Source organism: Oncorhynchus gorbuscha, linkage group LG01, assembly GCF_021184085.1.
Source record: "Oncorhynchus gorbuscha isolate QuinsamMale2020 ecotype Even-year linkage group LG01, OgorEven_v1.0, whole genome shotgun sequence".
Lineage (NCBI taxonomy): Eukaryota > Metazoa > Chordata > Actinopteri > Salmoniformes > Salmonidae > Oncorhynchus > Oncorhynchus gorbuscha.
This window is the reverse complement of record NC_060173.1, coordinates 114,533,573-114,548,431: the sequence shown is the minus strand read 5'-3', so window position 1 is coordinate 114,548,431 and position 14,859 is coordinate 114,533,573. Positions and strand designations below refer to the sequence as shown.

The following is a 14,859-nucleotide window of genomic DNA, read 5'->3' as shown; positions in this document are numbered from 1 at the left end:
TTAACCTGTATGTGATACTCTACTATATTAACCTGTAGGAGATACTCCATTATAATAACTAGTAGGATAATATCTAGCATGTTCATCTGTGGGAGATACTATATTATATTAATTATGTTAATAAGGGCATACTATTGTAAATGAATCTGTAGGAGATACTCTAGCATGTTAATCTGTAGGAGATACTCTAGCATGTTAATCTGTAGGAGATACTCTAGCATGTTAATCTGTAGGAGATATTCTAGCATGTTAATAAGGACATACTATTGTAAATTAATCTGTAGGAGATACTATATTATATTAATTATGTTAAGGACATACTATTGTAAATTAATCTGTAGGAGAAACTCTAGCATGTTAATCTGTAGGAGATACTATATTATATTAATTATGTTAAGGACATACTATTGTAAATTAATCTGTAGGAGAAACTCTAGCATGTTAATCTGTAGGAGATACTATATTATATTAATTATGTTAATAAGGGCATACTATTGTAAATTAATCTGTAGGAGATACTCTAGCATGTTAATCTATAGGAGAAACTCTTATGTTAATCTGTAGGAGATACTCTAGCATGTTAATCTGTAGGAGATACTCTAGCATGTTAATCTGTAGGAGATACTCTAGCATGTTAATCTATAGGAGAAACTCTTATGTTAATTTTTAGGACATACTCTGGCATCTTAATCTGTAGGATAATATATAGTATGTTCATCTGTATGTGATACTATATTATCTTAATCTTTAGGAGAAACTCTAGCATGTTAATCTGTAGGATTATCTCTAGTATGTTAATCTGTATGTGATAATCTGTATGTGATACTCCAGTATGTTCATCTTTAGGACATACTCTAGTATGTTAATCTGTAGGAGATATTATATTATGTTAATATGTAGGAACAACTCTATGTTCATCTGAAACTCTAGTGTGAATTCTGTTGGAGATACTATGTTATGTTAATCTGTATGTATTCTACTATGTTAATCTGTACTCTACTATGTTAATCTGTAGGAGGTACTCTACTATGTTAATCTGTAGGAGGTACTCTACTAAACTCTGAATTATGTTGGAGATACTATGTTATGTTAATCTGTATGAGGTATTCTACTATGTTAATCTGTAGGAGGTACTCTACTATGTTAATCTGTAGGAGGTACTCTACTATGTTAATCTGTAGGAGGTACTCTACTATGTTAATCTGTATTAGACACTCTACTATGTTAATCTGTAGGAGGTACTCTACTATGTTAATCTGTAGGAGGTACTCTACTATGTTAATCTGTAGCAGGTACTCTACTATGTTAATCTGTAGGAGGTACTACCATGTTAATCTGTAGGAGATACACTACTATGTTAATCTGTAGGAGGTACTCTACTATGTTAATCTGTAGGAGGTACTCTACTATGTTAATCTGTAGGAGATACTCTACTATGTTAATCTGTAGGAGGTACTCTACCATGTTAATCTGTATTAGACACTCTACTGTGTTAATCTGTAGGAGATACTCTACTATGTTAATCTGTAGCAGGTACTCTACTATGTTAATCTGTAGGAGGTACTCTACTATGTTAATCTGTAGGAGGTACTCTACTATGTTAATCTGTAGGAGATACTCTACTATGTTAATCTGTAGGAGGTACTCTACTATGTTAATCTGTAGGAGGTACTCTACTATGTTAATCTGTAGGAGGTACTCTACTATGGTAATCTGTATGAGGTACTCTACTATGTTAATCTGTAGGAGATACTCTACTATGTTAATCTGTAGGAGGTACTCTACTATGTTAATCTGTAGGACGTACTCTACTATGTTAATCTGTAGGAGGTACTCTACTATGTTAATCTGTAGGAGGTACTCTACTATGTTAATCTGTAGGAGGTACTCTACTATGGTAATCTGTATTAGGTACTCTACTATGTTAATCTGTAGGAGGTACTCTACTATGTTAATCTGTAGGAGGTACTCTACTATGTTAATCTGTAGGAGGTACTCTACTATGTTAATCTGTAGGAGGTACTCTACTATGTTAATCTGTAGGAGGTACTCTACTATGTTAATCTGTAGGAGGTACTCTACTATGGTAATCTGTATGAGGTACTCTACTATGTTAATCTGTAGGAGGTACTCTACTATGTTAATCTGTAGGAGGTACTCTACTATGTTAATCTGTAGGAGGTACTCTACTATGTTAATCTGTAGGAGATACTCTACTATGTTAATCTGTAGGAGGTACTCTACTATGTTAATCTGTAGGAGGTACTCTACTATGTTAATCTGTAGGAGGTACTCTACTATGGTAATCTGTATGAGGTACTCTACTATGTTAATCTGTAGGAGATACTCTACTATGTTAATCTGTAGGAGGTACTCTACTATGTTAATCTGTAGGACGTACTCTACTATGTTAATCTGTAGGAGGTACTCTACTATGTTAATCTGTAGGAGGTACTCTACTATGTTAATCTGTAGGAGGTACTCTACTATGGTAATCTGTATTAGGTACTCTACTATGTTAATCTGTAGGAGGTACTCTACTATGTTAATCTGTAGGAGGTACTCTACTATGTTAATCTGTAGGAGGTACTCTACTATGTTAATCTGTAGGAGGTACTCTACTATGTTAATCTGTAGGAGGTACTCTACTATGTTAATCTGTAGGAGGTACTCTACTATGGTAATCTGTATGAGGTACTCTACTATGTTAATCTGCAGGAGGTACTCTACTATGTTAATCTGTAGGAGGTACTCTACTATGTTAATCTGTAGGAGGCACTCTACTATGGTAATCTGTATGAGGTACTCTGCTATGTTAATCTGTAGGAGGTACTCTACTATGTTAATCTGTAGAAGATACTCTACTATGTTAATCTGTAGGAGATACTCTACTATGTTAATCTGTAGGAGGTACTCTACTATGTTAATCTGTAGAAGGTACTCTACTATGTTAATCTGTAGGAGGTACTCTACTATGTTAATCTGTAGGAGGTACTCTACTATGTTAATCTGTAGGAGGTACTCTACCATGTTAATCTGTAGGAGGTACTCTACCATGTTAATCTGTAGCAGGTACTCTACTATGTTAATCTGTAGGAGATACTCTACTATGTTAATCTGTAGGAGGTACTCTACTATGTTAATCTGTAGGAGGTACTCTACTATGTTAATCTGTAGGAGATACTCTACTATGTTAATCTGTAGGAGATACTCTACTATGTTAATCTGTAGGAGGTACTCTACTATGTTAATCTGTAGGAGGTACTCTACTATGTTAATCTGTAGGAGGTACTCTACTATGTTAATCTGTAGGAGGTACTCTACTATGTTAATCTGTAGGAGATACTCTACTATGTTAATCTGTAGGAGGTACTCTACTATGTTAACTATGTATGTTAATCTGTAGGAGGTACTCTACTATGTTAATCTGTAGGAGGTACTCTACTATGTTAATCTGTAGGAGGTACTCTACTATGTTAATCTGTAGGAGGTACTCTACTATGTTAATCTGTAGGAGGTACTCTACTATGTTAATCTGTAGGAGGTACTCTACTATGTTAATCTGTAGGAGGTACTCTACTATGTTAATCTGTAGGAGGTACTCTACTATGTTAATCTGTAGGAGGTACTCTACTATGTTAATCTGTAGGAGATACTCTACTATGTTAATCTGTAGGAGATACTCTACTATGTTAATCTGTAGGAGGTACTCTACTATGTTAATCTGTAGGAGGTACTCTACTATGTTAATCTGTAGGAGGTACTCTACTATGGTAATCTGTAGGAGGTACTCTACTATGTTAATCTGTACTCTACTATGTTAATCTGTAGGAGGTACTCTACTATGTTAATCTGTAGGAGATACTCTACTATGTTAATCTGTAGGAGGTACTCTACTATGTTAATCTGTAGGAGATACTCTACTATGTTAATCTATAGGAGATACTCTACTATGTTAATCTGTAGGAGATACTCTACTATGTTAATCTGTAGGAGATACTCTACTATGTTAATCTGTAGGAGATATTCTACTATGTTAATCTGTAGGAGATACTCTACTATGTTAATCTGTAGGAGATACTCTACTATGTTAATCTGTAGGAGGTACTCTACTATGTTAATCTGTAGGAATACTCTACTATGTTAATCTGAAATGAATACTCTACTATGTTAATCTGTAGGAGGTACATCAGTGTCTGTTACTTACTATGTTAATCTTAGGAATACTCTACTATGTTAATCTGTAGGAGATACTCTACTATGTTAATCTGTAGGAGATACTCTACTATGTTAATCTGTAGGAGGTACTCTACTATGTTAATCTGTAGGAGGTACTCTACTATGTTAATCTGTAGGAGATACTCTACTATGTTAATCTGTTTGAGACACTCAATTATCTTAATCTGTATCTGTCATCTGTACTCTATGTTAATGTATATGAAAAACTCCATTATGTTCATCTGTAGGAGATACTCTAGCATGTTATTCTGTAGGAGGCACTATATTATGTTAATATGTAGGATATCTCTGGTCTGTTAATCTGTAGGAGAAACTCTAGGATGTTAATCTGTAGGATATTCTCCAGCATGGTAATCTGTAGGAGACACTATATTATCTTTATGTTATTCAGGATATACTCTGGAATGTTAATCTGTAGCATATTCTCCAGCCAGCATGGTAATCTGTCAGATATGCTATAATATGATCTGTGTAGGAATACACTTTTTAAAAAATGAAATGAATACATCACACAGTGTCAATTTAGAGAAAGATCATTATACTACATCAGTGTCTGTTTAGAGAAAGAGCATTATAATACATCACACAGTATCTGAGAAAACAAAGATCAGAATGATACATCACACAGTGTCTGTTTAGAGAAAGATCGGGATATGACACCACATAGTGTCAATTTAGAGAAAGATCAGAATATTACATCACACAGTATCTGTTTAGGGACGGATCAGAATATTACATCACACAGTGTCAATTTAGAGAAAGATCAGAATATTACAGAGAAAGATCTGACAGTCACTCCCATGTCTTAGAGGGAAGTGTAGATCACAGGCACCACAGGTTGGTGGCACTTTAATTGGGGAGGACTTTCTAGTGGTAATGTTTGGATAGGACTCAGTGGAATGCTATCAAATACATCTCATCACATGGTTTCCATGGTTTTTGGTGACATTCCATTCACACTTTTTGGGGCCATTATTATGAGCTGTCCTCCCAGCATCCTCCTATGCCGTAGATCACAGACTGGGATGATTAAAATGTTTTCCAAGAGGAAAATGTCAATCTGAATGAAAGATGCATAAATCCATTGAGCTATTTTAAAATAATCTCACACTGACACGCAGGTTGGAGGCTTTGCTAAATAGTACAGTAACGCTTTATTTGCATAGTCCATCTGTAAATTCTCTACCCTAACCCTACTAATCCCAACTCTCACCCTAATGTACCCCTTACCCTAACCCTACTAATCCCAACTCTCACCCTAATGTACCCCTTACCCTAACCTTACCCTAACCTTACCCTAACCCTACTAATCCCAACTCTCACCCTAATGTACCCCTTACCCTAACCTTACCCTAACCTTACCCTAACCCTACTAATCCCAACTCTCACCCTAATGTACCCCTTACCCTAACCTTACCCTAACCTTACCCTAACCCTACTAATCCCAACTCTCACCCTAATGTACCCCTTACCCTAACCTTACCCTAACCCTACTAATCCCAACTCTCACCCTAATGTACCCCTTACCCTAACCTTACCCTAACCCTACTAATCCCAACTCTCACCCTAATGTACCCCTTACCCTAACCTTACCCTAACCTTACCCTAACCCTACTAATCCCAACTCTCACCCTAATGTACCCCTTACCCTAACCTTACCCTAAACTTACCCTAACCCTACTAATCCCAACTCTCACCCTAATGTACCCCTTACCCTAACCTTACCCTAACCCTACTAATCCCAACTCTCACCCTAATGTACCCCTTACCCTAACCTTACCCTAACCCTAACTAATCCCTAACTCTCACCCTAATGTACCCCTTACCCTAACCTTACCCTAACCCTACTAATCCCAACTCTCACCCTAATGTACCCCTTACCCTAACCTTACCCTAACCTTACCCTAACCCTACTAATCCCAACTCTCACCCTAATGTACCCCTTACCCTAACCTTACCCTAACCTTACCCTAACCCTACTAATCCCAACTCTCACCCTAATGTACCCCTTACCCTAACCTTACCCTAACCTTACCCTAACTCTACTAATCCCAACTCTCACCCTAATGTACCCCTTACCCTAACCTTACCCTAACCTTACCCTAACCTTACCCTAACCTTACCCTAACCCTTACCCTAACCCTTACCCTAACCTTACCCTAACCTTACCCTAACCTTACCCTAACCTTACCCTAACCCTACCCTAACCCTTACCCTTACCCTAACCTTACACTAACCCTAACCTTACCCTAAACTTACCCTAACCCTACTAATCCTAACTCTCACCCTAATGTAACCCTTACCCTAACCTTACCCTAACCTTACCCTAACCTTACCCTAACCTTACCCTAACCCTTACCCTAACCCTAACCCTTACCTTAACCTTACCCTAACCTTATCCTAACCTTACCCTAACCATTACCTTAACTCTAGCCCTGACCTTAAGCCTTACCTTTATTGTAGCCCTAACCTTAACCCTTACCTTAACTCTAGCCCTAACCTTATCCCTTACCTTAACTCTAGCCCTAACCTTACCCTTACCCTAACCTTACCCCAACCTTTAGGAGTGAGATCTGCTTCATATAGTATTGATAGGAGTGAGATCCGTTCCATGTAGTATTGATAGGAGTGAGATCCGTTCCATATAGTATTGATAGGAGTGAGATCCGTTCCATGTAGTATTGATAGGAGTGAGATCCACTCCATGTAGTATTGATAGGAGTGAGATCCGTTCCATGTAGTATTGATAGGAGTGAGATCCACTCCATGTAGTATTGATAGGAGTGAGATCCGTTCCATGTAGTATTGATAGGAGTGAGATCCACTCCATGTAGTATTGATAGGAGTGAGATCCACTCCATGTAGTATTGATAGGAGTGAGATCCACTCCATGTAGTATTGATAGGAGTGAGATCCACTCCATGTAGTATTGCTAGGAGTGAGATCCACTCCATGTAGTATTGATAGGAGTGAGATCCACTCCATGTAGTATTGATAGGAGTGAGATCCACTCCATGTAGTATTGATAGGAGTGAGATCCACTCCATATAGTATTGATAGGAGTGAGATCCACTCCATATTGTCATGTAGAGCAGCACAGCCAGGAGTAGAGCAGAAGCACTAGTAAGACCTCACATTTTATGAAACAATAATGCCTTGTAACTAAGCAACACTATTTTAAATCCATTTTGTGCATAAAGGTGGAAGAAGCCAGCTGGGGAATCTGATGGACAAAGTGTACTTCCTGCTGTATGAAGTAAAGTGTTAAGAGCAAAATACAAGCACACATAGGAAAGCAACAACATGTAACATAAGGTGAAGTGTGTGTCCACGGAAAGTAGCTTATAAACAAACACATTGCATAAACATTGCAGGTTCACCATTTGAATTCAGGCCCTCATCAAGTGGCTTGTTCTATATTATCTAGAATTGATCCCTGAGGGTTTCACAGTGAGGCCAATGGTGACTTCAAAACAGAGTGTAATGGCTGTGACAGGAGAAAACTGAGGATGGATCAACAACATTGTAGTTACTCCACAATAGTAAACTACAGGCTGAAAAGGAAGCCTATACAGAATATAACTACTCCAAAATATGCATCCTGTTTGCAACAAGGCACTGAGGTAATACTGCAAACGAATTGCAAAGATTTACCCAGTAAGACTCACAGCTGTAATCACCCTTAGAGACGTACCCAGTAAGACTCACAACAGTAATCACCCTTAGAGACTTACCCAGTAAGACTCACAGCTGTAATCACCCTTAGAGACTTACCCAGTAAGACTCACAGCTGTAATCACCCTTAGAGACTTACCCAGTAAGACTCACAGCTGTAATCACTACCAAAGGTGATTCTAATGTATTGACTCAGGGGTGTGAATGACATATATGTAAATGAGATGTTTCTGTAAATCACTTTCAACAAATCAGCAACATTTTCTAAGGAAGTATGAGGCTCTCTCATCCATTTCCATGCAAATCATACTGTCTTATACTCAGCTGTACCCTCCCTAGATGTGTTAAATGCTCTGCAACAAAGCTTTCTCTACCATGTGGTTTGGTAAGAAAAATACCCCTCTTCCCACAGGTGTGATTACCACCTCTGAGGGTTTAGAGCTTGAGGTAGTCACCTCATTACAAGTACGGCTAGACGGTACACTGTCCTTCTCTCAGCACATATCAAAGCTGCAGGCTAAAGTTAAATCTTTAGACTTGGTTTCCTCTATCGAAATTGTTCCTCTTTCACCAATCGTGATTGAGATGACCATTCTTCCCATGCTTGATTACGGAGACATTATTTATAGATCAGCAGGTAAGGGTGCTCTTTAGCGACTAGATGTTCTTTACCATTCGGCCATCAGATTTGCCACCAATGCTCCTTATAGGACACAGCACTGCACTCTATACTCCTCTGTAAACTGGTCGTCTCTGTATACCAGTCGCAAGACCCACTGGTTGATGCTTATTTATAAAACCCTCTTAGGCCTCACTCCCCCCTCTCTGAGATATCTACTGCAGCCCTCATCCTCCACCTACAACACCCGTTCTGTCAGTCTCATTCTGTTAAAGGTCCCCAAAGCACACACATCCCTGGGTCGCTCCTCTTTTCAGTTCGCTGCAGCTAGCGACTGGAACGAGCTACAACAAACACTCAAACTGGACAGTTTTATCTCAATCTCTTCATTCAACAATAATCATGGACACTCTTACTGACAGTTGTGGCTGCTTTGTGTGATGTATTGTTGTCTCTACCTTCTTGCCCTTTGTGCTGTTGTCTGGGCCCAATAATGTTTGTACCATGTTTTGTGCTGCTACCATGTTATGTTGTGTTGCTACCACGTTGTGTTGCTACCATGTTGTGTTGCTACCACGTTGTGTTGCTACCATGTTGTGTTGCTACCACGTTGTGTTGCTACCATGTTGTGTTGCTACCATGTTGTGTTGCTACCATGTTGTGTTGCTACCACGTTGTGTTGCTACCATGTTGTGTTGCTACCACGTTGTGTTGCTACCATGTTGTGTTGCTACCACGTTGTGTTGCTACCACGTTGTGTTGCTACCATGTTGTGTTGCTACCATGTTGTTGTTATGTTGTGCTACTGCCATATTGTGTTGCTTCCATGTTGTTGTCATGCTGTGTTGCTACCATGTTGTTGCTACCACATTGTGTTGCTACGATGTTGTGTTGCTACCATGTTGTTGTCATGTTGTGTTGCTACCATGTTGTTGTCATGTTGTGTTGCTACCATGTTGTTGTCATGTTGTGTTGCTACCATGCTGTGTTGTCATGTGTTGCTGCCTTGCTATGTTGTTGTCTTAGGTCTCTCTTGGTGTGATGTGTGTTTTGTCCTATATTTATATTGTATTTATTTACTTTTTTAATCCCAGGCCGTCTTTGTAAACAAAAAATGTGTTCTTACCTGACTTGATTAGTTGAATAAAGGTTAAATAAAATACAAATAAAATCTTCTAAGAACTCTTGTGTAGCTTGTGAGTGTCTTAGAGCAAAACAAAACGGACGCTACTGACATTTTTGCAAAAAAAGACCAAGCCCCGAGACCCTTTGGGATCTGCCTCACAAAGCTCTAGCTTAGCCCCCATTAATCACACACACTATGGTTGGTACCAACAGATGTCAAAGAAATAGACCAATCCGATGGTACAAGCACACAATGTTTAAAAGGGGTTAAAAGTCCGAATCACGCCAGCGGTGCAATGGAACTCGTTGGGTTAATCTTCTCGGAACGGAAAAGAATTGGGAGGGTCTCATTATCAGTCTTCCCAGAATGCTTTGTTGCAGGTTGATTTTTAGAATAGTTTGTTTTAATATGTACTTTCCTGCATGCATATTGATTGATTAATTGATCTTATACTATACAAAGATAAAATAACTTACATATTTCAAAACTAATCCAATCTGGAAGGGGGTTTGCAGTTGCATCACAAATCACCTAGCGCCATTTTGGAAGACCAAACACAGTCTGCTGGAAGTCCTCCAATCGTCCACAATTGTCCTCCAATTGCCAACTATTTCGTTTTTATAAGGAAACAGAAAACAGGGGCAGTGGGAGAAACTATTAAAGTAAATACAGTGCCTTGCGAAAGTATTCGGCCCCCTTGAACTTTGCGACCTTTTGCCACATTTCAGGCTTCAAACATAAAGATTTAAAACTGTATTTTTTTGTGAAGAATCAACAACAAGTGGGACACAATCATGAAGTGGAACGACATTTATTGGATATTTCAAACTTTTTTAACAAATCAAAAACTGAAAAATTGGTTGTGCAAAATTATTCAGCCCCTTTACTTTCAGTGCAGCAAACTCTCTCCAGAAGTTCAGTGAGGATCTCTGAATGATCCAATGTTGACCTAAATGACTAATGATGATAAATACAATCCACCTGTGTGTAATCAAGTCTCTGTATAAATGCACCACAAAGGACGGGACATGAACCTAAACCACTTATACTTGTCAGGTATGGTTCCTTTTTTTTGTTTTATATCACTCACATATCCAATTAATTGTGTCCAATATTGAGAGACATCGTCAGGCTACCCTGACGTATATGAAACGACATCAATTGATCATGAAAAAAAAGCATGCAGTGACTTCCTGTATAACTCTGACGATAAGAGTTAAATGTTTGCAAGTGTTTTGAATGGAATAATCTGGAAATGTGTAGTTCTGACTAGGCTCTTCAAGTGTTGACGATACACTATGACAACCAAATGGTTTTCAATCATTTAACAATCCCATGAAAATGGCACCCAGTTGTCAATGTCTTTAGCGAAGACGCCCAGCAGACGTTTTATTGATAATGACATATTGATACCTGCAGGTCTGATGTGGCACATGAGTTACAATTTTCAAACCACAACGTTGAGGAGAACTAGGCTCATAACTTAAAGTCCTTTCTAATGAATATACACGGTCATGGTAGGTTTACTTTTAATGCAAACACATTCTCTTAGGCAGTCACTTGGTAAAGGTTTCAGGATTAGAAATGATTGAAACCATAACCATTTCTCTGTCACAAACAAACACAGTCTCGCCTGGGTATCTCTCACAGTCACTAACAAACACAGTCTCGCCTGGGTATCTCTCACAGTCACTAACAAACACAGTCTCGGCTGGGTATCTCTCACAGTCACTAACAAACAGTCTCGGCTGGGTATCTTTCACAGTCACTAACAAACACAGTCTCGCCTGGGTATCTCTCACAGTCACTAACAAACACAGTCTCGCCTGGGTATCTCTCACAGTCACTAACAAACAGTCTCGCCTGGGTATCTCTCACAGTCACTAACAAACACAGTCTCGGCTGGGTATCTCTCACAGTCACTAACAAACAGTCTCGGCTGGGTATCTCTCACAGTCACTAACAAACAGTCTCGGCTGGGTATCTCTCACAGTCACTAACAAACAGTCCTGGGTCACTAACAAACAGTCCCGGCTGGGTATCTCTCACAGTCACTAACAAACACAGTCTCGGCTGGGTATCTCTCACAGTCACTAACAAACAGTCTCGGCTGGGTATCTCTCACAGTCACTAACAAACAGTCTCTGCTGGGTATCTCTCAGTCAATAACAAACAGTCTCGGCTGGGTATCTCTCTCAGTCACTAACAAACACAGTCTCCGCTGGGTATGTCTCACAGTCACTAACAAACAGTCTCGGTGGGTATCTCTCACAGTCACTAACAAACAGTCTCGGCTGGGTATCTCTCACAGTCACTAACAAACAGTCTCGGCTGGGTATCTCTCACAGTCACTAACAAACACAGTCTCGGCTGGGTATCTCTCACAGTCACTAACAAACAGTCTCGGCTGGGTATCTCTCACAGTCACTAACAAACACAGTCTCGGCTGGGTATCTCTCACAGTCACTAACAAACAGTCTCGGCTGGGTATCTCTCACAGTCACTAACAAACAGTCTCGGCTGGGTATCTCTCACAGTCACTAACAAACAGTCTCGGCTGGGCTATCAGTCACTCACAGTCACTAAGTCAAACACAGTCTCGGCTGGGTATCTCTCACAGTCACTAACAAACAGTCTCGGCTGGGTATCTCTCACAGTCACTAACAAACACAGTCTCGGCTGGGTATCTCTCACAGTCACTAACAAACAGTCTCGGCTGGGTATCTCTCACAGTCACTAACAAACAGTCTCGGCTGGGTATCTCTCACAGTCACTAACAAACAGTCTCGGCTGGGTATCTCTCACAGTCACTAACAAACAGTCTCGGCTGGGTATCTCTCACAGTCACTAACAAACACAGTCTCGGCTGGGTATCTCTCACAGTCACTAACAAACAGTCTCGGCTGGGTATCTCTCACAGTCACTAACAAACAGTCTCTGCTGGGTATCTCTCACAGTCACTAACAAACAGTCTCGGCTGGGTATCTCTCACAGTCACTAACAAACACAGTCTCGGCTGGGTATCTCTCACAGTCACTAACAAACAGTCTCGGCTGGGTATCTCTCACAGTCACTAACAAACAGTCTCGGCTGGGTATCTCTCACAGTCACTAACAAACACAGTCTCGGCTGGGTATCTCTCACAGTCACTAACAAACAGTCTCGCCTGGGTATCTCTCACAGTCACTAACAAACACAGTCTCGGCTGGGTATCTCTCACAGTCACTAACAAACACAGTCTCGGCTGGGTATCTCTCACAGTCACTAACAAACACAGTCTCGGCTGGGTATCTCTCACAGTCACTAACAAACAGTCTCGCTGGGTATCTCTGGGTATCACTCTCACAGTCACTAACAAACACAGTCTCGGCTGGGTATCTCTCACAGTCACTAACAAACACAGTCTCGGCTGGGTATCTCTCACAGTCACTAACAAACACAGTCTCGGCTGGGTATCTCTCACAGTCACTAACAAACAGTCTCGCCTGGGTATCTCTCACAGTCACTAACAAACAGTCTCTGCTGGGTATCTCTCACAGTCACTAACAAACAGTCTCGGCTGGGTATCTCTCACAGTCACTAACAAACACAGTCTCGGCTGGGTATCTCTCACAGTCACTAACAAACAGTCTCGCCTGGGTATCTCTCACAGTCACTAACAAACACAGTCTCGGCTGGGTATCTCTCACAGTCACTAACAAACACAGTCTCGGCTGGGTATCTCTCACAGTCACTAACAAACACAGTCTCGGCTGGGTATCTCTCACAGTCACTAACAAACACAGTCTCGGCTGGGTATCTCTCACAGTCACTAACAAACACAGTCACGGCTGGGTATCTCTCACAGTCACTAACAAACACAGTCACGGCTGGGTATCTCTCACAGTCACTAACAAACAGTCTCGGCTGGGTATCTCTCACAGTCACTTCGAAAGGCATACTGGGAAATATGCAGATAAAGCTTTACAACTTACAATGTGTAAATCCGCCACCCCTCTACATGTGTTATTCTCTAATAAAGTTTTCAGTTCATTCAGAATTAGCATATTAACAATAGTCACCAACACTCTAGGGCTGTTAGTTTAACACTATTTCGGTGAGTCACACATGCACACTAATAAAGTGAATTCTGATCTCATATTTGCTGTGGATATACAGCCCCTGGATCGTGACCTTCTCTCTGAAATCCTACAATCCCCCCCCCCAAAAAATCATTAATTATTCATTCAAGTGCTTTGATTGACCACCTGATCGTTATCTTTATGACTTGATATCCAAACCATTCAAGCCACACCTCTGGTGAAATCAGTGACTATAACCACACAAAAAAAATGCATTTCCTGTAAAACAAATCATCCTTCGCTGTTAGAACCCAGTCTGTCGATTTTAAAATAATAATTTCCATTCGCCCCAGCCGCACATTAAGACAAATCAACACAGAGGAAAGTAAACCGCACATTAAGACGTACAGACATTGAAAAACCAAAGGCAACAAGTAATATCGGGATTATGGGTAACAGTAATACGGAGAGCTGTATTTCATTTCCTGTAAAGCCCAAAGCTTTCAGTGGGGTGTTAAGAACAGATATCTGCTGCAGATAGCATCCAAGTAGGAGCAGTTAGAAGTGATGCAGTCGGCTGTCCATCTGCTCTGTTATCAGCGTGAGTCTTTGACTTCCCATCCCAAGCTGAGCTGCTACTAACGGCAACAGGAAAGCTATTTTAACACAGTAACTTTGACTGTGTTACATCTAACACTTTCTTAGTGTGTGTATATGTGACCCACTGAAAATAGTGTTAAACGTGGCTGTTGCAATGCTAGGATAGTGGGTTTGATTGTCGGGACCAAACATTAAACGAAATGGATACAGGCACCACCGTAAGTGGCTTTGGATAAAGGATTCTTCTAAATGGATTTTATTCATATACTTCTAAATGTATATATACTGTAACTGAAGGAGCTTCACACAAACACAAACACACACACACACAAACCAGTTCTCAGAGGGCCCTATTCGCTTTGTTTCACTGCAAAAGTATATATATATTTATTTCTTTTGAGAACTTTTGACGGCAAATTCAGAGTAGAACAGTACAGAAACAAATGGAGCAACAAAACAACCCAGGAGAGTCTCTGCCAAGGCAACACCAGACATCTGACAACAGGTAAAGAGAACAGACAGATCTGGGATGTGTCTGT

General features: G+C 40.1%; 1 protein-coding gene across 1 annotated transcript; it reads right to left on the bottom strand.

Annotated features, from left to right (window-relative positions):
* Window positions 1–1,305: 1,305 nt before the first annotated feature.
* LOC123991815 (dynein heavy chain-like) lies at window positions 1,306–3,057 on the bottom strand. Its single transcript, XM_046293384.1, has one exon. The coding sequence runs from the start codon at window positions 3,055–3,057 to the stop codon at window positions 1,306–1,308; it is 1,752 nt and encodes a 583-aa protein (XP_046149340.1).
* Window positions 3,058–14,859: the final 11,802 nt, after the last annotated feature.

What these genes read in the sequence shown, in the direction of transcription:
- LOC123991815 (XM_046293384.1), bottom strand. Translation starts at nt 3,057, where the DNA reads ATGGTAGAGTACCTCCTACAGATTAACATGGTAGAGTACCTCCTACAG.